Source organism: Mustelus asterias, chromosome 29, assembly GCF_964213995.1.
Source record: "Mustelus asterias chromosome 29, sMusAst1.hap1.1, whole genome shotgun sequence".
NCBI lineage: Eukaryota > Metazoa > Chordata > Chondrichthyes > Carcharhiniformes > Triakidae > Mustelus > Mustelus asterias.
In genome coordinates this window covers 24,875,285-24,899,818 of record NC_135829.1, presented here as the reverse complement: position 1 = coordinate 24,899,818, position 24,534 = coordinate 24,875,285, and the positions used below count along the sequence as shown (strand labels likewise).

At 43.6% G+C, this 24,534-nt stretch overlaps 1 protein-coding gene across 1 annotated transcript in view; it reads right to left on the bottom strand.

Moving 5' to 3' along the window:
• Positions 1–24,534, bottom strand: part of LOC144480591 (ras-related protein Rab-8B) — a 138,993-nt gene that overhangs the window by 13,096 nt on the left and 101,363 nt on the right. Inside the window, exons 3-6 of the mRNA XM_078200220.1 lie at positions 14,468–14,528; positions 13,231–13,308; positions 8,339–8,428; positions 3,190–3,255 (exon numbers count right to left, since the gene is read on the bottom strand). Of these exons, the coding sequence (XP_078056346.1) occupies positions 3,190–3,255; positions 8,339–8,428; positions 13,231–13,308; positions 14,468–14,528 (295 nt within the window). The remainder of the gene's footprint in view (positions 1–3,189; positions 3,256–8,338; positions 8,429–13,230; positions 13,309–14,467; positions 14,529–24,534) is intronic.

The window sequence follows — 24,534 nt, the reverse complement described above, 5'->3', positions numbered from 1 at the left end:
GTTTATATAAATCACAACATTCTCCTCTCTAGCCTCCCAGAGAATCCTAGGATAAATCCCATCCGGCCCTGGGGACTTATCTATTTTTACCCTTTCCAGAATTGCTAACACCAAAACACATACAAGTCAAGAACACCAAACTAAGTCTGCACTATCACAAGATCCAGGAGGATTGGTAAGCCACCTATATGTTACACAGATACTTAAAATCTCAAATGATGTTTTTGTGTAAAATGTTTTTGCGTAAACAGATTTTGCAACGACCCTGGCTGTGTATGAATTTTTACTGTTATTGTATTGTACATTATCTTGGAAGAGGGGGGGGGGGGGGGGGGGGAATGTTGTGATAGCACTGAGAATTTGGAAACTATCATAGGAGCCAGGATGTAAAGCAGCATGTGACCAGCAGTCTGTTAATGGTGTACGAGTGGTTAGAGCTGTTGCTGTGAGCAATTGTGGCTGCTGAATCCCTAGAGGGACCAGTCTATAGAACTGTCCTGTAATGTGTGCATATATAACTGATATACCTGCTGATTGGTGAGTTTGCGCCAATGAACCCAAAAACTCAACAGTGAGGGGCTCAATGCTATTGGCATGGTAGAATCTCAATTAGATGGTTTCAGAAGGGGAGTGGAAACAGGTACAGGTTATAATGTTATATGTTTTCACAGGACTTTAGAAAATCAAGAGTAAAGCTGGGGAAAATAGATTGGAGTTCACTCTATTTTTGAGGATGGGGTGGGAACAGATTTGTAAGATGCAGCGATCAAGCTGGAGGGCATGGGGCAAGGTGATGAAGCAGGGGAAAATTGATGGATCAGTAGCTGTGAGGGAATAAGGAAGCAGTTGGGAAAAAACTGAAACTGACTGCAGATCTGGCATTTGTTGTAAGTTCCCAGATGAAGTTGAAAGGGTGATCGCCAATGTAAAAGCCAGGGTTAGGTGTATCATGCTGTGGACATACAATGTGACAGTATGAGCTAAGAGAAGACATGTCTGGTAGAAATGCCCAATTAATGCTTTATTTATTTTTCACAGGACATGGGCATCACTGGCTAGGCCAGCATTTATTGCCAATCTCTAATTTCCCTTAAGGTGGTGGTGGTGCACTGCTTCTTGAACCACTGCAGTCCATGTGGTATAGGTACACCCACGGTGCTATTGCAAGATCTTGATCCAGTTACAGTGGAGGGTTGCTGCAACAGTTCCAAGTCAGGGTGGTGTTCCCATGCATCTGCTGCTTCTGTCCATCTAGATGGTAGAGGTTGAGTGTTTGGAAGATGCCGAAGGAGCCTTGGTGAGTTGCTCTAGTACTTTTACTACCGCTATGCACTGGTGCTGGAGCAAGAGAATGTTTTTAAGTGGTGGATGTGGTGCAAATCAAACGGGCTGCCTCATCCAGGACGGCAGTGTTATTGGAGCTACACCCATCCTGGTAAGTGGAGCTTATTCCATCAAACTCCTGACTTGTGCCTTGTAGATGGTGGACAGGCTTTGGGGAGTCAGGATCTGACCCAGCATGTGACCTGTTCTTGTCGCCACATTCAGTTTGGTCAATGGTAACCCCCATAGGGGTGACCGACTATGGGCATTACCACATCCATATTTGAGTACTACTTTGATATTAACACAGCCAAATTAATTTTGCATTCAACAATGATTAAGCCAATGGCTCTGAAACTAATGTGTGGGGACCTCAGATGAATACTGTCAATGATCCCCATCATAATTTCCAATACAATTATTCAGTGACTCATAGATAAACAGATATAATTAAGAAACCTATATTATAGAACAACAGATAAATTAAGTCAAATATTAAAAGTTCAGTAAATCTGATGATCTTCTTAATCTGCCAGGACCCATTTGAAGCTATTCAGCCTTCTCCACTTTCGCAGTCTAGGGACTCCCAGTGAGTTGCGTGAAGGTCCGCTGTCTCATACAGAATTATGAGCAATTTTGTCTGAATTTTTATTGTTCTACAGCGAATTCCAGTCCTTATCTAACTGGAAAAATTGTTGGCCCTCAGGTCACAAAGCATTGCATAGGGTAAATTCATAATAAATGCTCGGCCAGACTGGAGGGATAAGGTTTGTTTACATGAGGACAATTAAAGAAATTGTTCCAATAATCCCAAAATTAAACACTGTCAGAGTTCTCTATAATAAATGTGTACACACTGTTTTCATTATAAATGTTGAAATTTAGAATGGAAACAGCCAATGTAAACTTGTCAATCTAACTACACTTTAGAATTTCATAGGGTCATACAGCACAGAAACGGCCTTTCGGCCCATTGATTCTACACCTACCACTGGAGGTGTGCTAATCCCATTTTGTCCCATATCCTTGAATGTCATGATATTTGAAGTGTTCATCCAAATATTTTTTTAAAGTTGGAAAATTTCCAGCCTACACTACCTTCCCAGGCAGTGCATTCCACATTTTCAGCACCTTCAGTGAAAACATTTTTTCTCAAATCCCCTGCCCCTCACCCTAAAACTATGCCCTCTTGTGACTGACCCCTCAACCAAGGGGAACATCTGCTCCCTACTCACCCTGTCCAAACCCCTCAATCTTATATACTTATATCATGTCCCCCCTCAGCCTTCTCTGCTCTAAACAAAATCCAAGCCTCTCTTTATATAGCAATCTCTTTATATAGCTCAAATGCTCCATTCCAGGCAACATCCTGGTGAATATCCGCTGTACCCCTTCTAGCGCTATCACATCCTTCCTATAGTGAGGTGACCAGAACTACACACAGTACTCCAGCTGTGCCCTAACCAATGCTCTGTACAACTGCAACATTACCTTCTTGCTCTTATAGTCTATGCCATGATTGATAAAAGCAAGTGTCCATATGCAGTCTCAACTATCCTATTCATGTGCTCTGATGACTTCAGGGATCTGTGAATAAGTACCCCAAGATCAATCTGTTCTTCTGAGCTTCCCAGTGTACTGCCATTCATTAAATACTCCTCCATCTTGTTTCTTCTTCCAAAGTGCATCACCTTGCACTTATCAGGGTTAACTATCATCTGCTCAGCTCATCTATATCTTCCTTTAACCATCTTCTTCACTATTAACCGTATTCAATATAAACTAACTGGTTAGTTCAGACTATGTAAGGTGTGTAAACCTGTAAGTGTGCTGATCAATGCATAAATAATTCTTCAGAATTCTTACCTCTTCAACATTTATGCTGGATTTTGCACTGGTCTCCAGGAACTTAATCCCATAATCTATCGCTAACTGGAAAAACAACAATAATGATTATAAAACCTCAAATAAGAGTCATAAACTCAGTCATAATGTTGCGGCATTGGGACCAGTTCGGCGGGCGGGGGAGACACCAGTACAAACCACTGACAGGACCATGACAATGTCTTGGTGGGAGTATTTGCTCGAGTGGTTGGGATGGGTTTAAAACCAAAACATTAGGGGGATGGCAATCTAGGTTAGGAATCAGAGAAGGGGGAAATCAAGGACAAAAACCAAATACAGAGAAGGGAACAACATAAGTGATAGGAAAAGAAACTAAGGACTAGATTCAAGCAGGGCCTCAGTGAAAAATAGAGAACTCAGGACCAGTAATGTTAAAAAGGGGAGCCTAAAAGCTTTGAGCCTGAATGCATGGAACATTCGCAATAAAATGGATGAACTAATTGCGCGGATAGATGTAAACGGGTATGATATAGTCAGGATTACGGAGACATGGCTGCAGGGTGACCAGGATAGGGACTGAACATCCAGTGGTATTCAGTATTTAGAAAGGTAAAGGCAGTGGAGCTGCATCGCTAGTTAAAGAGGGAATTAACACCACACTGAGGAAGGATATTAGCTCCAACAATGTGAAATCTATATGGAGTATGGAACAAGTACTGAAAAATGGGATTTCCACAACTTTAGTGGTAGTTATTGTCGGTGCAGACTCGATGGGCCTTTTCTGCACTTTATAACTATGTATAGAGCTAAGAAACACCTGGGCGTAAAAATTGTTAGTACGGATTGCTTATGGACCACCAAACTGCAGTGATATTGGAGATAACATTAAGCAGGAAATTAGAGATGCATGCAATAAAAGAACATCTGCAACCATGGGTAATTTTAATCTACATATAGATTGAACAAATCAAATTAGTCACAGTACCCGAGAAGTGGAGGTCCTGGGGGGCAGCATGGTGGCACAGTGGTTAGCACTGCTGCCCCTCAGTGTCAGGTACCGGTGTTCAATTCCAGCCTCGGGTCACTAACTGCATGGAGTTTGCACGTTCTCCGTGTGTCTGTGTGGATTTCCTCCGGGTGCTCCGGTTTCCACCCACACTCCAAACATGTGCTAAATTGCCCTCAGTGCCAGGGGGACCAGCAGTGGAAATACATGGAGTTGCAGGGACAGGGTCTGAGTGGGACTGTTGTTGCTGTAGGCTCGCTGGGCCAAATAGCCTCCTTCTGCACTGTAGAGATTCTGATTTTACATCGGATGGTTTCTGGACCAATACATTGTAGAACCAACTAGAGAGTAGGTTATTCTGGACTGGGTCATTCTAAATAGAATTTTTCATCAAGATGAAGAGTGACATAGTTGATTCTGAGACTAGGGTCCGGAGTATTAATAAAGGAAACTACAATGACATGAGGCACGAGTTAGCTTGAATAGACTGGCAAACATTACTTACAGGGATGGGTCAGCAATGGCAAACATTCAAGGAATGCATGGGTGAAATGTAACAATTGTTTATTCTTGTCTGGCACAACAGTAGAACTGGAAAGTAGAACATAACCATGACTTAGAGGGTGGTGGGTGCCTGGAACGCACTGCCAGTGGAGGTGGTGGAAGCAGGCACATTAGTAACATTCAAGGCGTATCTTGATAGACACATGGATGTTAGGCAAACAGAGATCGAAACCAGTGCAGGATTGATGTGCTGAAGGGTCTGTTCATGTGCTGTGTTGTTCTTACAAGGGAAAGGGAGAGGCATATAAATTGGCCAGAAAAGGCAACAAGACGTGAGGATTGGGAGCAGTTTAGAATTCAGTGAAGGAGTTCCAAGGGACTGGTTAAGAAGGGGAAAATAGAATATCAGAGTAAGCTTACAGGGAAGATAAAACCTGACTGTAAAAGTTTCTAAAGGCATGTGAGGAGAAAGATTGGTGACGGCAGATGTAGGTCCCTTACAGTCAGAAACCGGGGAATTTATAATGGGGAACAAAGAAATGGCTGACCAACTGCATATACATACTTTGGTTCTGGCTTTGCAAAGGAGGACACAAATAAGATACCAGAAATGTTGGGGAACACGGGGTTTTGGAGAAGGAGATCAATATTAGTACAAAAGTGCTGTTGGGGAAACTGATGGGGATGAAGGCCGATAAATCCCCAGAGCCTGATTATCTACATCCCAAAATACTTAAAGAAGTTGCCCGAGAAATTGTGGATGCATTGGTCATCTTACAAGATAGAAGTCTCACAACACCAGGTTAAAGTCCAACAGGTTTATTTAGTAGCACAAGCTTTCGGAGTGTCACTCCTTCTTCAGGCCATATACTCTGGAACAGTCACTACAGGTTGGAGGGTAGCCAATGTAACCCCACTATTTAACAAGGTAGGTAGAGAGAACACAGGAAATTATAGACCAGTAAGCCTGACGTTATTAGTGGGGAAAATTCTAGAATTGATCAAAGATTTTATAGAAAAACACCTGGAAAACAGTGACAGGATTGGAAAGAGTCATCATGGATTTATAAAATCTAGATTATGCTTGACAAATCTATTGGAATTGTTTGAGGATGCAACCAGTAAAGTTGATGAGGGGGAGCCAATAAATGTGATTTACTTGGACTTTCAGAAGGCTTTCGACAAAGTCCCACAAAAGGGATTAGTGTGAAAAATTAAAGCGCAAGGGGCTGGGGGTAATGTATTGAGATGAAGAGAACCAGTTGACACTAGCTGTTCTGTCTGGAGACAATACACATCTCTTTAACCTGTGTTGAATGCTCCCTCCACCCACATTGTCTGTACCTTTAAGACCTGGCTGGCTGTAGAGATTTGCATTCTAATTAGTATTCTGTAACTTGATTCTACTGTGCACTGTTGGAGAACAGATTTCCACTCCATCTGACGAAGGAGCTGTGCTCCGAAAGCTTATGGTATTTGCTACCAAATAAACCTGTTGGACTTTAACCTGGTGTTGTGAGACTTCTTACTGACAGACAAGAAACAGAGTGGGAATATCCAGGCCTTTTTCCAAGTAGCAGGCAGTGACTAGTATGGTCGTACTGGGACTCCACCTACTCAAAATACATATAGAACATAGAACATAGAAAGCCACAGCACAAACAGGCCCTTCGGCCCACAAGTTGCGCCGATCACATCCCCACCTCTAGGCCTATCTATAGCCCTCAATCCCATTAAATCCCATGTACTCATCCAGAAGTCTCTTAAAAGACCCCAACGAGTTTGCCTCCACCACCACCGACGTCAGCCGATTCCACTCACCCACCACCCTCTGAGTGAAAAACTTACCTCTGACATCCCCCCTGTACCTACCCCCCAGCACCTTAAACCTGTGTCCTCTCGTAGCAACCATTTCAGCCCTTGGAAATAGCCTCTGAGAGTCCACCCTATCCAGACCCCTCAACATCTTGTAAACCTCTATCAGGTCACCTCTCATCCTTCGTCTCTCCAGGGAGAAGAGACCAAGCTCCCTCAACCTATCCTCATAAGGCATGCCCCCCAATCCAGGCAACATCCTTGTAAATCTCCTCTGCACCCTTTCAATGGCTTCAACATCTTTCCTGTAATGAGGTGACCAGAACTGCGCGCAGTACTCCAAGTGGGGTCTAACCAGGGTCCTATAAAGCTGCAGCATTATCTCCCGACTCCTAAACTCAATCCCTCGATTAATGAAGGCTAGTACGCCATACGCCTTCTTGACCGCATCCTCCACCTGCGAGGCCGATTTAAGAGTCCTATGGACCCGGACCCCAAGGTCCTTCTGATCCTCTACACTGCTAAGAATGGTACCCTTCATTTTATACTGCTGCTCCATCCCATTGGATCTGCCAAAATGGATCACTACACACTTATCCGGGTTGAAGTCCATCTGCCACTTCTCCGCCCAGTCTTGCATTCTATCTATGTCTCGCTGCAACTTCTGACATCCCTCCAAACTATCCACAACACCACCTACCTTGGTGTCGTCAGCAAACTTACCAACCCATCCCTCCACTTCCTCATCCAGGTCATTTATGAAAATGACAAACAGCAAGGGTCCCAGAACAGATCCCTGGGGCACTCCACTGGTCACTGACCTCCATGCAGAGAAAGACCCCTCCACAGCCACTCTCTGCCTTCTGCAGGCAAGCCAGTTCTGGAATGATTTAGATGAGGGAACTAAATGTAACATCTCCCAATTTGCGGATGACACAAAACTAGGCGAGAGGGTGAACTGTGAGGAGGGTGCAGAGATTCTTCAGTGTGATTTGGACAAGTAGAGTGAGTGGGCAAATGAATGGCAGATGCAGTGTAATTCGGAAAAATGTTAGGTTATCCATGTTGGTAGCAAAAACAGGAACACAGGTTTCTATCTGAATGGCAATAAATTAGGAGAGGAGAATGAGACCTGGGTGTCCTCGTACACCAGTCAACGTAAGGGTAAGCATGCAGGTGCAACAGGCATCAAAAACAGCACATGGTTTGCCGGCCTCCATAGCGAGAGGATTCAAGTATAGCAGAAGGGATGTCTTGCTGCAAATATACAGGGCCTTGGTGAGGCCTGGAATAGGGTGTACACTTTTGGTCCCCTTATCTGAGGAAGGAAGTTTTTGCTCTGGAGGGAGTGCAGAGAAGCTTTACCAGACTCATTCCTATGATGTCAGGACTGACATATGAGGAAAGATTGAGTTGATTAGGATTGTGCTCACAGGAGTTTCAGAAGAATGTGGTCTCATAGAAACCTATAAAATTCTAACAGGACTAGACAGGGTAGATGCATGAATGATGTTCCAGATTGTGGGAGTGTCCAGAATCAGGGACCACAGTCTGAGGACACAGGGTAGACTGTTTATGACAGACATGAGGAGAAATTTCTTCACCCAGAAAGTGGTCAGCCTGTGGAATGCGCTACCACACAAAGTAGTTGAGGCCAAAGCATCGAATATTTTGTTAGATATAGCACTTGAGGGCAAAGGGGATCCAAGGGGTGTTGAGGAAGGTTAGAGTTGGATGATCAGCCACAATCAGAATGAATAGTGGAGCAGGCTTGAAGGGCCGAATGGCCTCTTCCTGCCCCTATTTTCTATGTTTCTAAGGGTGAACAATTTCTTGCAGCCTTACCTTCTCTCCTCGCTCTTTTGAAACCTGTCTTTTCTCATTCATATCACACTTGTTGCCCAGTATCATCCTTTCCACGTCTGAAGATGCATGCTAAAAAGGTATAAAGACACTTTGCTTTTAAATCTTAAACAGCAATTCACCTCAATCAATTTTCAATCCTCCCATCTGTTGCAATTAAAGCAAAGTAGATAAAGAGGCTGCATAATGGCAACTTACATCACAAATGCACAGCTATTTCAGGATACATTTGCAATTTCGAAATATTACTTCCCCCCCCACCCCCACAATAGGGTGTCTTTTGCCCCATCCGCTTTCACCAAGACAGGGCCAGTTCACAGTATCTCAGTTGGTGCCACTGCTCTTTCACAAAACCCAAAGCAAAAGAGGAAATGACTCATCTGACTATTGCAAGTAGAAATATCTCTACACTGATGCACAGACTGTTGCTATACCGAGGTGGCAACAAACCATTCTCTTGCCCCTCTCAGCCACTCCTGAAGAAAAGGTGGCAAAATCTATGTAAAAATGTGTCAAGGTAATGCTCTCTTAATGTCACTACATTCCTGGGTTAAGAAAAATGAGCTTGAAACTGCACAATTGCTCAGTAGCAAACTTAATCATGCACAGTTTATATTGTAACGTGCTCAAAAGTTGGGGGTCATTTGAAATAGAATCGCCCCTTTCCACCAACTCGTGACATTAAAAAAGGATGCTCATTTACAAAATTGCATCTCTACTTTGTTAAGCAGCAGGAAAAAATGTCAGCAACGTGAGGCCTAAATATATTAATACCATATTAAACTTCGAATATCACAGGTTAGGCAAGAAACCAAAACATGGGAATCCAGTTTGGGAGACTGCCAATGCTGACTTGCATGTTCAATTTATTTATTCAATTTATTATTTTAAATATTGTGCTTGCTTATTCTGGTGAAACAATTACTTTGGAGCGATCCTGCACAAGTTCAACACTAACTGTACCTCAGTTTGGGAGCCTCCTTCAATGCTGCACCTCATATCCTTGCTTAATACATTAACCAGAATTTTATACTGTGGCCATTCTAGTGGCTCAGGGATCTGTGCTCCGGCAAAAGGACCTAAAATCCAGCTTACTGTTATACAATCGCAGAGAGTTTCAGTGAGCTATCCACCAACACCCTCAGATTCCTCCCCATGTAGCCACGTAGTTCATATTCCTACCATTTCAGATTAAAAATGTAGGGAAAATGGGAATACTTAGATGGGTGGTGCAAACAGGACTTAAGTTTGTAAGAGCGTAGCAAGCAGAAAGGCTCTGCCATATTTTCAAATACTCTGTGGATGCAAATAAGCAACAGTGCGCCAAGAGAAAAACTGTTGGAGCTGGCTTTCATTTCGTAGGATGGTAAAAGTGGTAAGAGAAGACCTGGGCAACGCCATTTAAACTACCCATTCTACTCGCTGTGGATTTCAAGCTGTGATGCATCTATCATAATTACAATGTAATTAAAATATCACTTGCGTTTTCAAAATTTTAAGACAAAAAAGGTAGACAATAAGATAGAGTACTGTGGATCATTCTGGTCACCCTATTGTAGAAAGGATATTATTAAACGAGAAAGAGTGCAGAAAAGATTAACTAGGATGCTCCTGGAACTTGATGGTTTGAGTTATAAGGAGAGGTTGGATAGACTGGGATTCTTTTCCCTGGAGCGTAGAAGGTCTATAAAATAATGAGAGGCATAGATCAGCTAGATGGTCAACATCTTTTCCCAAAAGTAGGGGAGTGTCAAACTCGCGGGCATTGGTTCAAGGTGAGAGGGGAGAAATACAAAAGGGTCCAGAGGGGCAATTTTTTCAGAGGGTGGTGACTATCAGGAACAAGCTGCCAGAGGTAATAGCAGAGGCGGGTACAATTTTGTCTTTTAAAAAGCATTTAGACAGTTACATGGGTAAGATGGGTGTAGAGGGATATGGACCGAACGCGGGCAATTGGGACTAGCTTAGTGTTTAAAAGAAAAGAGGGCGGCATGGACAAGTTGGGCCAAAGGGCCCGTTTCCATGCTATGAACCTCTATAATCCTAAATTCTGAACCACCATGCCCACAACGGAAAACTTAGTTATTAAACAGGTCCAAGCATTATAAAACGGAGGTGGATTCCCCCCTCTGGGAACTAACACAAACACCCAAAGTATGAGAGAAGTGGTGTGACCTGCTCTTCAGCAACATCTAGTGCTTAAATACAAAATACTCCTGGCACTTTCTCTAAAAATCAACATAGAACAATTTATTTATCTAACTCAAAGTGAACAAATTAACTAAACTATGAACAAACCAAATAAATTCCTTCCAACTATTAACTATTCCCGAACAAAATTCTAATGGTATGCTGTTCAAATAAATACAATTCCCACTCACTAACATATAGAATTTCTTCACTCTCTAAATTACAACCAGGTTTTGTGTCTTCGGAATATTCTGGACCTTCTCTGTTGACTTTTCTGTCTGGAACTTCCTTTTTCTTTGGTACTTTTGCTATCTAAATGGTGGTTTCTCTGAGACATAGATGGAGCTATGACAGACAGCGATTCTCTCTCTCTCTCGCTGGCTCTCGCAGCTCCATCTATGTCTGAGAGAAAGCACCATCTAGAGAGAGAGAGAGTTGAGAGCTGATGGCTCTGGCAGGTGGTAGTTGCTCTACTTCTTTGTCTCACTGCCCCTTTCTTTTATACCCATGATGGCGTATCAATATTTCCCACAATTGGGATTGGTCCTAGGATGTCAAAACCATCAGATTTAAATTTAATAGGTTTTTGGTATCTAAGTGCCCGATTCAAATTGACTGACAAAATTCAAAAGCCTGTTGTTGTCTTGGTTAAAAACTGCTGCTTGGTCTTTCCATACAAATGTTTCAGTTGGGGCTCCCTATGTACTTGCTTTTTTTAAAAAAAACTCTGCACATAAAAAGCACCACCTTTTAAAGGGGCCATGCAATGCTTTCCCCCCCGAGCATTTTACAAACACCAAATCTAACTTCCTACCTTCCATCTCTTTTTTAATGTCTACAACTACTCTACCCAACTTCGCAACAGCTCCCTCCACCCTTTTGGGTTTCTTTTCTCACATGTGCTGAACTGTTCCCAGTGTGATCTACTTTGTTTTTCATTGAAGGATCTCTCTCTTTCCCAATTTCTATTCCTCGGAATGAAATTAGTCACAAGTTAGATTTCAATTTATGCACTAATCATAGAATCCCTACACAGTGCAGGAGGCGGCCATTCGTCCCACCGAGTTTGCACCACAATCCCACCCAGGCCCCATTCCCGTAACCCCACATATTTACCCTGCTAATCCCCGACACTAGGGTCAATTTTAACATGGCAAATCAACCCAACATGCACATCTTTGGACTTGGACTGTGGGATGAAACCAGAGCACCAGGAGGAAACCCAAGCAGACACAGGGAGAATGTGAAAATTCCACACAGGCAGTGACTCAAAGCCAGAATTGAACCCGGGTCCCTGGCGCTGTGAGTGCTAACCACTGTGCCACCATGCCATGTGTATTCATCCGCCATCTCTGCAGCTCTTGTTGCTGTTTTAACTTTCTGTTCCGCAACATGAGTTCTTCCACTTCTGGAATGGAGAACTCGTCCAGCAGAATAATATCTCTAAGTGCTTTATATGTCTTTTCTATCCTTAATGCGCTCTCACCCATCTATCGAAGCTGCTTGGTTTAATTCTTTCAAACTCAAAACAAGTCTGACCTGGCTCCTTTCTTACATTCCTGAACCGTTGTCTATATGCTTCTGGTACCAATTCGTAGGCATTCAACATAGCCCTTCTTACTTCTTCATATTTTGCTGACACCTCCTCTGACAGCACTGCAAACACTTCAGTAGCCCTGCCTACCAACTTAGTCTGAATGCTTCTACCCACCACCACCACCCCCCCCCACCCCAGCATTTTGCAATTCTATCATTCTTACAAACATAAAATTCAAACTTCCTACCTCCCAATCTACAATTACTCTGCCCAACTTCGCAACACAAGGAAGATATGAACACATTACACTTCTTTTACACATAAGTGAACCGCTGTGCTCAAACTCAAGACTGTTAATGTCATTGTGTCCAAGGTTAGCATCAAGTAAATAGGGTCACTATTGAATAAACCAAATTCTACTGTCTAATGGAATTCTCACTGCCATTTGGGGATTGTGCTTTTTGTTATGTTTCACTTTGCTGGGTTAAAATCCTAAAACTCCCTCCCCAACACCACGTGGACTATGGTAGTTCAAGGAGGACAATAACAGATGGACCATAAAAATGCTGGACTGGCGTTTATATGGAGTTGTGCGTTTTTTAAAACTAGTGTTTTAGAGATCACATTCCACAGTTTAATCTATTTTCTCCTTCTGCACTGTAGGGTTTCTATGATTTCTATGATTTCTCTCTTAAAAGCACAGACCAAAAACTGAGAGAAGCTCCTTTCACTCTGCGCTTTAATTATGCAGGCCCAAAACTGGGAATATTTGAAACTCTCAAACCTGCAGAGAGTGGGACTAAACAATCATTTGCCAGTTTTACACCATTGATTCTCAAACTCAAGCAACTGATTTAATGAAAGACCTGATGCATCGTTCAAAACGTATGGGCTTGACGTATACCTAGAAGTCAAAGCTGTAAATAGTAGCATGCTCGTCACAATGCCTATCAGTCCATTTACTTTAAAATCATGCTCACATTTTAACTATTTCGCCACTCACTGATAATAATCCATCAATGGTATTGTAAGTGGTTCATCAGTTAAACTCAAAATGCATTAATTAACCTGTAGAACCCTACAGTATGCATTTGCCATATGAATAATGCTGACAAATCTTAATGCCTTCAATAAAGCACATACTCACCTCTTCAATATTCCTTATCCAGTTCTTTATATTGTCGAAAGACTTCTCATTTGTGATGTCATACACCAACATTATTCCCTATAAACAAACGACAAATCACCACCTTCTGAAGGCAATTAGGCAGTTAGACATTCATTATACTCAGTCCATTTCTACTCTCCTTCTTCCATCTAAATCAGAATATTCAGTATCCTTAATGTAGTAACATTTTCCAAGCTACTTCACAAAAGTGTTACCAAGTAAAATTTGCCACATAAGAAAATATTCAAACAGGTGACAAAAGTTTGGTCTAAGAGTTGAGCTTTAAGTTGCCGTAAAAAAGCTCAGAAAGGGAGAGGCGTTTAGGGGTGGAATAGTTGCATATGTAGCTGTACGTCTAGCAGCATCACCTTGCTTTTCCTTGAAACAATGGTGGCTATAGTCTGTAGATTATATACTGATAATAGTTTTATACTGATCATGACTATTAAGGGCAGATTCAGAAGAAATATTTATCTGGAAAGATTGCAGTTTACTTTCAGACCCTGTAAAGGACAGTTATTCCACTAACAAAGATTAGTGGGGGGAAAAAACCTAATCAAAAGCAAGATTATACACAATATTTAAAGAAATTAATGTACATCTCCCAGTTTAAAAAAGCCTGGCAGACAGCCTATCCAAGAGTTCAGCGAATTCCATTCAATAACTAGCTGCGAGTGAAAGAATAGAGTACTCACCTTACAGTGGTAGCTATCAGTTAGCAGAATGCAATGTGCAGAAAGCACAGGTATGAACTTGCATTTTGCCAGGCCAATGCACTTTACAGCAGAAGGCCTTCAAGAAATATGTGGCCAGATATTTGAATTGTGCCAACCCATTTTCTCCCCCCGCCCCACATTAGGATGGGGGAGGTATGTCCAACCCACATATAAATTAACATTTTTATCAGGGCCTTTGTAACAAGCACATAGACTGTGCCTTCTTTTCTTGCATTAAGCTGTTGTCCTGCCCAGGAGCCATCAGAAAGTGATGAGTTTTATCACATGCAAAGCAATTGCCTGCATCAAGCAGATAAACTATTTTTAACCATGACACAGCTCCACTGGACTCAACACTTCAAATGGGGTGGCAATATTTTTGAAAAATAATCAGCCAGTGGAAAATGGTTTCTTATTAGTCTAGAAGTCAAAAATAAGTATAAATGTATTGTTTTGTGAGGAGACACTAATTTAGAATCCAGCAGGCTGTACATACTTACCATAGCTCCTCTGTAGTATGCTGTTGTGATGGTACGGAATCTTTCTTGACCAGCTGTGTCCCTGAAATGAAAAAGTAGATAAAATGAGAATAGAATCATCAACCATTATATCACTGTTCCTTCACAGTGAGGGAGTCAAAATCCTGGAATTCCCTCCCTAACCAGAGTGTGGTCAACCCACAGCACAGGACTGCAGCATTTCAAGGCAGCAGCTCACCACCTTCTCAAGGGCAACAAGGAATGGGCAATAAATTGCTGGCCAGCCATGAGGCCCAAGTCCCACGAATGAATTAATTTTAAAAATGGAACCTCAACTTCCTGCGTTCCATCCTGTGCTGATTATCCAGTTACTGACAGGATGGTGATAAGTCAGAAGTCTGAGCTAAAACTGATGTCAGCCTAGAGTTCCCCTACCTACCGGTCTGTGATTCTCCATTTAATATCTGCCACATTGCTGAATTGGCGTTGCATGTGCCCCTCACTCAAAGCACTAACTTCAGCTCGTGTCTGTCAGCAGGATTGCTAAAGATAGTTGCATACTGCCTCCAGTACTCATTTCTGGAACCAGTGAAGCAAGAAGAATCTGTGGGTAATGGCAAGAGGTTATTTGCAACCAGCGCGTTTGGGTCTGGTAGCGGAGGTCATGAAAGGCCGTGATTACAATGAATCTGTTGATTTTATTTTAATGCTGAAGAGATTTAATTTACTTGAGCTTGTTAGACTGGTACTGCAATTGTTCAACAAACTGAATATAACTTCCTGGTACTGTCTGTTTTAACCATAAAGAACTTTTCTCAGTTGGAGGGAGGACTTTCATTATCTCACTACAAGGAGGATGTGGAAGCATTGGAAAGAGTGCAAAGGAGATTTACCAATATGCTGCCTGGTTTGGAGGGTAGGTCTTATGAGGAAAGGTTGAGGGAGCTAGGACTTTTCTCTTTAGAGCAGAGGAGGTTGAGAGGCGACTTAATAGAGGTTTATAAGATGATGAGGGGGATAGATAGAGTGGACGTTCAGAGACTATTTCCTCGGGTGGATGTACTTGTTACTCGGGGGCATAACTATAAGACTTGTGGTGGAAGATATAGGAGGGATGTACGAGGTAGGTTCTTTACTCAGAGTGGTTGGGGTGTGGAATGGACTGCCTGCTGTGATAGTGGAGTCTGACACTTTGGTAATTTTCAAGCGGTTATTGGATAGGCACCTGGAGCACACCAGAATGATAGGGAGTGGGATAGCTTGATCTTGGTTTCGGAAAAGGTTCGGCACAACATCGTGGGCCAAAGGGCGTGTACTGTGCTGCACTATTCTATGTTCTAGAGATTATGGTGCCGATGGCTCAAGTAAATAAGCTAATTAAGTTTATTTATTAGTCACAAGTAGGCTTACATTAACACGGCAATGAAGTTACTGTGAAAATCCCCTAGTCGCCACACTCCAGCGCCTGTTCAGGTACACTGACGGAGAATTTAGCATGGCCAATGCACCTAACCAGCACGCCTTTCGGACTGTGGGAGGAAACCGGAGCACCCGGAGGAAACCCACGCAGACACACAGAGAACATGCAAACTCCACACAGACAGTGACCCAAGCCGGGAATCAAACCTGGGTCCCTGGTGTTATGAGGCAGCAGTGCTAATCACTGTGCCACCGTGCCGCCCCTTCAATTCTTCACCACTGCTGATTATAGTCTGTGGACGAGTATCTTCTAACCCGGTTGTAACCAGCGGTCTGATCTTCAGTTGAAATTTCCAACTCAGGAGCTTTGTCATTGGTTGATCTGAAGTTTTAGACTGCTTCCTTTTTATAAGTTCATCCTGCCGTGCCTTGACTCTGTTATATACAATTCATTGCCTGCGCCTTCCTTCCCAATGTTGTGCAGAAGCCATTTCAAAAGTTACAGAACTTAATGGTTACTGCAACTGAAAGGGAGTGAAGATGAAGCCCGGATCTTGCTGACAAGAGCAGAACAGAGTGTGCCACAAGAAAATTTGCTGCGTAATCCAAAGCCCAACAGTCCACCAATGTCTACACTTCACACCCCCAATCAACCACTCATTCCCCTTTAAAGAGGGGATGTTCAAGGCTTATCAATTTGTACTGTTCTTTTACTCATCCCGCTTAATTTGGCCATGGGTCAAATTTGCACACTGGTAGCAACTGTCTCATATGCCAAGTGGCTTTATTCTATTCAGCATAATTCTGACAATTACAACACAAAAGCATTTTCATACCTTTATACTTCCATCAAGACCATGGCATTTATCTCCCTCTCTTCCCATGAACTCAGGGCACGGATGGGTACATGGGACTGGGATATTATAGCTATTACCGAAACATAGAACATAGAACATAGAACATTACAGCGCAGAACAGGCCCTTCGGCCCACGATGTTGCACCGACCAGTTAAAAAAAAAACATGTCTAAAGGAGGGACAGAACTAGTAGCTCAATATTTCAGGGTGCGGATGCTATCGGAAAGATAGAAAGATAGTCTAAAGATGTGCGGGTTAGGTTGATTGGTCATGCTAAAAATTGCCCCTTAGTATCCTGAGATGCGTAGGTTAGAGGGATTAGCGGGTAAAATATGTAGGGATATGGGGGTCGCGCCTGGGTGGGATTGTGGTCGGTGCAGACTCGATGGGTCAAATGGCCTCTTTCTGCACTGTAGGGTTTCTATGATTCTAGAACAGGAGGAGAGAGAGGAGGGGGAGTTGCACTTTTGATTAGGGAAAACATCACCCACTGAGAGGGGATCTTTCTGAGGGTTTGCTCACTGAGTCTGTATGTGTAGAACTGAGAAATGAGGGGGAAATCACTTTGATAGGATTGTATTGTAGCCCCCCAAATAGTCAGCGGGAAATTGAGGAGCAAATTTGCAAGGAGTTTACAGATAGCTTCAAGAAAAATAGGGTGGTAATAGTTGGGGATTTTAACTTTCCCAACATTGACTGGGACAGCCATAGTATTAGGGACTTTGATGGAGAGAAATTTGTTGTGTATTCAGGAGAAATTTATCATTCAGTATGTGGGTGGTCCTATTGGAGAGGAGGCAAAACTTGATCTCCTCTTGGGAAATAAGGAAGGGCAGGTGACAGAAGTGTTAGTGAGGGATCAGTGACCATAATTCCATTAGTTTTAAGATAGCGATGGAGAACAATAAGTCTGGCCCAAAAGTTAAAATTCTAAATTGGGGTAAGGCCAATTTTGATGGTATGAGACAGGGACTTTCTAAAGTTGATTGGGGGAGTCTGCTGGCAGGCAAAGGGATGGCTGGTAAGTGGGGGGCTTTCAAAAGTGTGTTAACCAGGGTTCAGGATAAGCACATTCCTCTTAGAGTGAAGGGCAAGACTGGTAGAAGTAGGGAGCTCTGGATGACTCGGGATATTGAGGCCCTGGTCAAGGAGGAGGAGGCACATGACATGCATAAGCAGCTGGGATCTAGTAGATCCCTTGAAGAGTATAGAGGGTGTAGGAGTAGAGTTAAGAGAAATCAGGAGGGCAAAAAGGGGACACGAGATTGCTTTGGCAGATAAGGCAAAGGAGAATCCAAAGAGCTTCTACAAACACAAAGGGCAAAAGAGTAACTAGAGAGAGAGTAGGTCCTCCTAAGGATTAACAAGGTCATCTATGTGCGGATCCATAAGAGACAGGCAAGATCCTAAATGAATATTTCTCATCAGTATTTACTGTTGAGAAAGGCATGGATGTTAGGGGACTTGGGAAGTAAATATTGCAGACTTCAAGAATGTACATACTACAGAGAAGCAGGTGCTGGAAGTCTTAAAGCACATCAAGGTAAATAAATCCCCAGGACCTGATGAAGTGTATCCCAGGACGTTGTAGGAGGGTAGGGAGGAAATTGCAGGTCCCCTAGCAGAGGCATTTGTATCATTGACAGCCACAGGTGAGGTGCCTAAAGATTGGAGGGTGGCAAATGTTGTGCCTTTAAGGAGGGCTGAGGGAAAAGCCTGGGAACTACACGCCGGTGAGCCTAACGTCTGTAGTGGGTAAGTTGTTAGAAGGTATTCTGGGAGACAGGATCTACAGACATTTAGAGGCAAGGACTGATTAGGGACAGTCAGCATGGTTTCGTGTGGGGAAAATCACATCTCACGAATTTGATTGAGTTTTTTGAAGGGGTAATCAAGAAGGTAGATGAGGGCAGTGCAATTGATGTTACCTACATGGACTTTATTTAGCAAGGCCTTTGACAAGGTATTGCATGGTAGGTTGTTGCATCAGGTTAAATCTCACTGGATCCAGGGTGAGATGGCCAAATGGATATAAAATTGGCTTGATGACAGAAGATAGAGGGTGGTTGTAAAGGGCTGTTTTTCAAACTGGAGGTCTGTGACCCGTGGTGTGCCTCAGGGATCGATGCTAGTTTCACTGTTATTTGTCATTTACATTAAGATTTGGATGAGAATTTAGGAGGCATAGTTAGTAAGTTTGCAGATGTCACCAAGATTGGTGGCACAGTAGGTTAGTATTGTTGCTTCACAGCGCCAGGGACCCAGGTCTGATTCCAGGCTTGGGTCACTGTCTGTGTGGAGTTTGCACACTCTCCCCGTGTCTGCGTGGGTTTCCTCCGGATGCTCCAGTTTCCTCCCACAGCCTGAAAGATGCGCTGGTTAGGTGCATTGACCCGAACAGGCGCTGGACTGTGGCAACTAGGGGAATTTCACAGTAACTTCATTGCAGTGTTAATGCAAGCCTTACTTGTGACTAATAAATAAATTTTACTTTACTTTATAATGGACAGTGAAGGTTATCTTGGATTGCAATGGGATCTTGATCAATTGGGCTCATGGGTTGATGAATAGCAGATGGAGTTTAACTTGGATAAATGCGAGGTGATGCATTTTGGTAGATCGAACCAGGACAGGACTTATTCAGTTAATGGTAGGGCATTGGGGAGAGTTATAGAACAAAGAGACCTAGGGGTACAGGTTCATAGCTCCTTGAAAGTGGAGCCACAGGTGGACAGAGTGGTGAAGAAGGCATTCAACATGCTTGGTTTCGTTGGGCAGAGCATTGAATACAGGAGTTGGGATGTCTCGTTGAAGTTGTACAAGGCATTGATAAAGCCACACTTGGAATACTGTGTACAGTTCTGGTCACCCTATTATAGAAAGGATATTATTAAACTAGAAAGAGTGAAGGTTTACCGGGATGCTACCAGGAATTGATGGTTTGAGTTATAAAGAGAGGCTGGGACTTTGCTCCCTGGAGCGTGAGAGACTTGGAGGTGATCTTACAGAGGTCTATAAAAAAATGAGGGGCATAGCTCAGTTAGATAGTCAACATCTTTTCCAAAAGGTTGAGGTGTCTCAAACTAAATATAAAAAGGGTCCAGAGGGGCAATTCTTTCACACAGAGGATGGCGAGTGTCTGGAACAAGCTGCCTATATATATATATATATATATATATATATATATATATATATATATATATATATATATATATATATATATATATATATATATATATATATATATATATATATATATATATATATATATATATATATATATATATATATATATATATATATATATATAATACACACACAACCAGTGAATTGTTTAGCTGGTTAACTTACAATTATCCATTTAAACACTCCTTGATACTTTACCTCTTCAAAATTTATTTCCACCACAGACCCAATTCGCAATTGAGCTGTGTCATCGTACCAACATTCTTTTTGATCTTCCATGCTCCATCTCACTGTCAGCAAGTGGATAAAGCACAGAACAAATGGGAATCTGTTCAACTTCCACCACCTGCAGGCCAGATCCAAGGTCATCCCCACACTCTATCACTGTACTACAGTATGCAGACTATGCTTCCATCTGTGCACATCTGGAAGCGGAGCTCCAAATCATCAACAACATCTTCAGTGAGGCGTATGAGCCTTACACATCTGTAAGACAAAAGTCCCCCTCCCCACACTTGAGGCCTGTCAACAAGGGTAGACATCAATGGTGAGATTCAGGGCCGCCTTCAGTGCGCCAGCGCAGCTTTCGGCCACCTGACAGGACCTCTGACTCAGCAACAAGTTCAGACTACAAAGCAGTCCTATATGGCTCAGAAATGTGAACTGTGTACAGCAGACACCTCAAGATCCTGGGGAAGTACCACCAGCACTCAGTCTAACATCCCCGGCATTAAAGCATTGACCATGCGCGATCAGCTCTGCTGGACCGCATCGTCTGCCTGCCTGACATGAGATTCCCGAAACAAGCATTCAATCCAGAGTTTTGACACGGCAAGTGAACCCTAGGAGGCAGAGAAAATGCTTCAAGAACACCCCCTACTGTATCATTACCACCAACACCTGAGGATTCCTGGCCCAAGACCACCCAGAGTGGAGGAAAAGCATCTGAGAAGGAGCTAAAACCTCATATTCCATCGCCAAGAGCAACTGAAGTCAAGCATTAACAGTGAAAGGAACACATGGCAACCCAGGCACCTCAACCACCGGTACCAGAACTGGCTCGGTCATAGAAGACAGAGGATTGCAGTGGAAGGGTGCATTTTTATATATGTATATATATGATTTGGAGGTTTGATTAGTAAGTTTGCGGACAACACAAAGGTTGGTGGATTTGCGGATAGCGATGAGGGCCATCACAGGATACAGCAGGATATAGATTGCTGGGAAACTTGGGCGGAGAGATGGCAGATGAAGTTTAATCCAGACAAACGTGAGGTAATATATTTTGGAATGTCTAATACAGATGGGAAATGTACAGTAAATGGCAGAATCCTGAAGAGTATTGATAGACAGAGGAATCTGAGTGTACAGGTATACAGGACACAAAGTGGCAACACAGGTGAAGAAGGTAGTCAAGGAGGCATACGGCATGCTTGCCTTCATCGGCCGGGGCATTGAGTTTAAAAATTGGCAAGTCATGTTGCAGCTTTATAGGTAGGCCACACTTGGAATATAGTGTTCAATTCAGGTCGCCACACTACCAGAAGGATGTGGGGGCTTTGGAGAGGGTACAAAAAAGATTTACCAGGTGTCGCCTGGTATGGAGGGCATGAGCTATGAGGAAGATTGGAGAAGTTTGGTTTGTTCTCACTGGAACGACGGAGGTTGAGAGGCGACTTGATAGAAGTCTACAAGATTATGAGGGGCATGGACAGAGTGGATAGTCAGAAGCTTTTTCCCAGGGTGGAAGAGTCAATTACTCGGGGGCATAGGTTTAAGGACAAAAGTGGGGACTTATGCTTGGAGCCCAAAGAGGTAGGGGAGATCCTAAATGAATACTTTGCGTCGGTATTCACAAAGGAGAGGGATGTGTTGACTGGGAGTGTCTCGGAGGGGAGTGTTGAACCGTTGGAGAAAATCTCCATTACAAAGGAGGAAGTGTTAGGTTTGTTAGAGAATATAAAGACTGACAAATCCCCAGGGCCTGATGGAATCTATCCAAGGCTGCTCAGGGAGACGAGGGGTGAAATCGTTGGGCCTCTGACGCAAATCTTTGTCTCGTCACTGGACACAGGTGAGGTCCCAGAGGATTGGAGGATAGCCAATGTGGTCCCGTTATTTAAGAAGGGTAGGAAGGATAACTCGGGTAATTATAGGCCGGTGAGCTTGACGTCCGTGGTGGGGAAGTTGTTGGAGAAGATTCTTAAAGATAGGATGTATGCGTATTTAGAAAGGAATAAACTCATTAACGATAGTCAACATGGTTTTGTGAGAGGGAGGTCATGCCTCACTAACCTGGTGGAGTTTTTTGAAGAAGTGACCAAAATGGTTGACGAAGGAAGGGCCGTGGATGTTGTCTATATGGACTTTAGTAAAGCGTTTGACAAAGTCCCTCATGGTAGGCTAGTGAAAAAGGTTGGATCCCATGGGATAAAGGGGGAGGTGGCTAGATGGGTGGAGAACTGGCTTGGTCATAGAAGACAGAGGGTGGTAGTGGAAGGGTCTTTTTCCGGCTGGAGGCCTGTGACTAGTGGTGTACCGCAGGGCTCTGTATTGGGACCTCTGCTGTTTGTGATTTATATAAATGATCTGGAAGAAGGAGTAACTGGGGTGATCAGTAAGTTTGCGGACGACACAAAACTGGCAGGACTTGCAGATAGTGAGGAACATTGTCAGAGGCTACAGAAGGATATAGATAGGCTGGAAATTTGGGCAAGGAAATGGCAGATGGAGTTCAATCCTGATAAATGCGAAGTGATGCATTTTGGTGGGAATAATGTAGGGAGGAGCTACACGATAAATGGAAGAACCATAAAGGGTGTAGATACGCAGAGGGACCTGGGTGTGCAAGTCCACAGATCTTTGAAGGTGACGTCACAGATGGAGAAGGTGGTGAAGAAGGCATATGGCATGCTTGCCTTTATAGGATGGGGCATAGAGTATAAAAGTTGGGGTCTGATGTTGCAGATGTATAGAACGTTGGTTCGGCCGCATTTGGAATACTGCATCCAGTTCTGGTCGCCACACTACCAGAAGGACGTGGAGGCTTTGGAGAGAGTACAGAGGAGGTTTACCAGGATGTTGCCTGGTATGGAGGGGCTTGGTTATGAGGAGAGATTGGGTAAACTGGGGTTGTTCTCCTTGGAAAGACGGAGGATGAGGGGAGACTTAATAGAGGTGTATAAAATTATGAAAGGCATAGATAGGGTGAACGGTGGGAAGCTTTTCCCCGGGTCGGTGGTGACGTTCACGAGGGGTCATAGGTTCAAGGTGAAGGGGGGGAGGTTTAACACAGATATCAGAAGGACATATTTCACACAGAGGGTCGTGGGGGCCTGGAATGTGTTGCCGGGCAAGGTGGTGGAGGCGGACACACTGGGAACGTTTAAGACTTATCTAGACAGCTATATGAACGGAGTGGGAATGGAGGGATACAAAAGAGTGGTCTAGTTTGGACCAGGGAGCGGCGCGGGCTAATTGTTCCTGGTTTCTCGTTTCAAGGCTTCATTCTATGATCATCTTGCTGGTGCCAGTACAGAGCGAGACTGCGGATAGTTGGGAACCTGTCTCGGGGGCAGGGAATTCATATGGTGTTCGTGGAAGTGGAAATGACTAGGGTTGGGAAGCATTTTCCGATCGGGGCCATTGTGATCTCCTGGACTCGTTTCGAGTCAGGGGGTCGGAGGGGAATTTCCCAGATTTTCTTTTCCCCATATTGGCCCTGGGGTTTTTCACTCTGGGTTTTCACCTCTCCCTGGAGATCACATGGTCTGGAATGGGGGGGAGGGGGTGAGTTAATAGGTTGTAATGAACAAAGCATCGTAGCTGTGAGGGACAGCTCGGTGGATAGGATATTGGTATGTAGATAGGCTGGAAAATTGGGTGGGGATCCTGGACCGGGGAGCGGCGCGGGCTTGGAGGGCCGAAGGGCCTGTTCCTGTGCTGTATTGTTCTTTGTGTGATGGGGCAAGGTTTAAAGGAGATGTATCAGGCAAGTTGTTTTTTACACAGAGGGTGGTGGGTGCCTGGAATTCACTGCCAGGAGAGGTAGTGGAAGCAGATATGATAATGACTTTTCAGGGGCACCTTGACAAATACATGAAGAAGAATATTATTAGTGGGACAGTAGTGGGAACTTGTGTATGGAGTCAGTAGAGATAGGCGAGGTGATGAATGAATACTTTTCTTCAGTGTTCACCAAGGAGAGGGGCCATGTTTTTGAGGAAGAGAAGGTGTTACAGGCTAATAGGCTGGAGGAAATAGATGTTCGGAGGGAGGATGTCCTGGCAGTTTTGAATAAACTGAAGGTCGATAAGTCCCCTGGGCCTGATGAAATGTATCCTAGGATTCTTTGGGAGGCAAGGGATGAGATTGCAGAGCCTTTGGCTTTGATCTTTGGGTCCTCGCTGTCCACGGGGATGATGCCAGAGGACTGGCGAATGGCGAATGTTGTCCTCTGTTTAAGAAAGGGAATAGAAATGACCCTGGTAATTATAGACCGGTTAGTCTTACTTCGGTGGTTGGGAAATTGATGGAAAAGGTCCTTAGAGATGGGATTTACGACCATTTAGAAAGATGCGGATTAATCCGGGATAGTCAGCACGGATTCGTGAAGGGCAAGTCGTG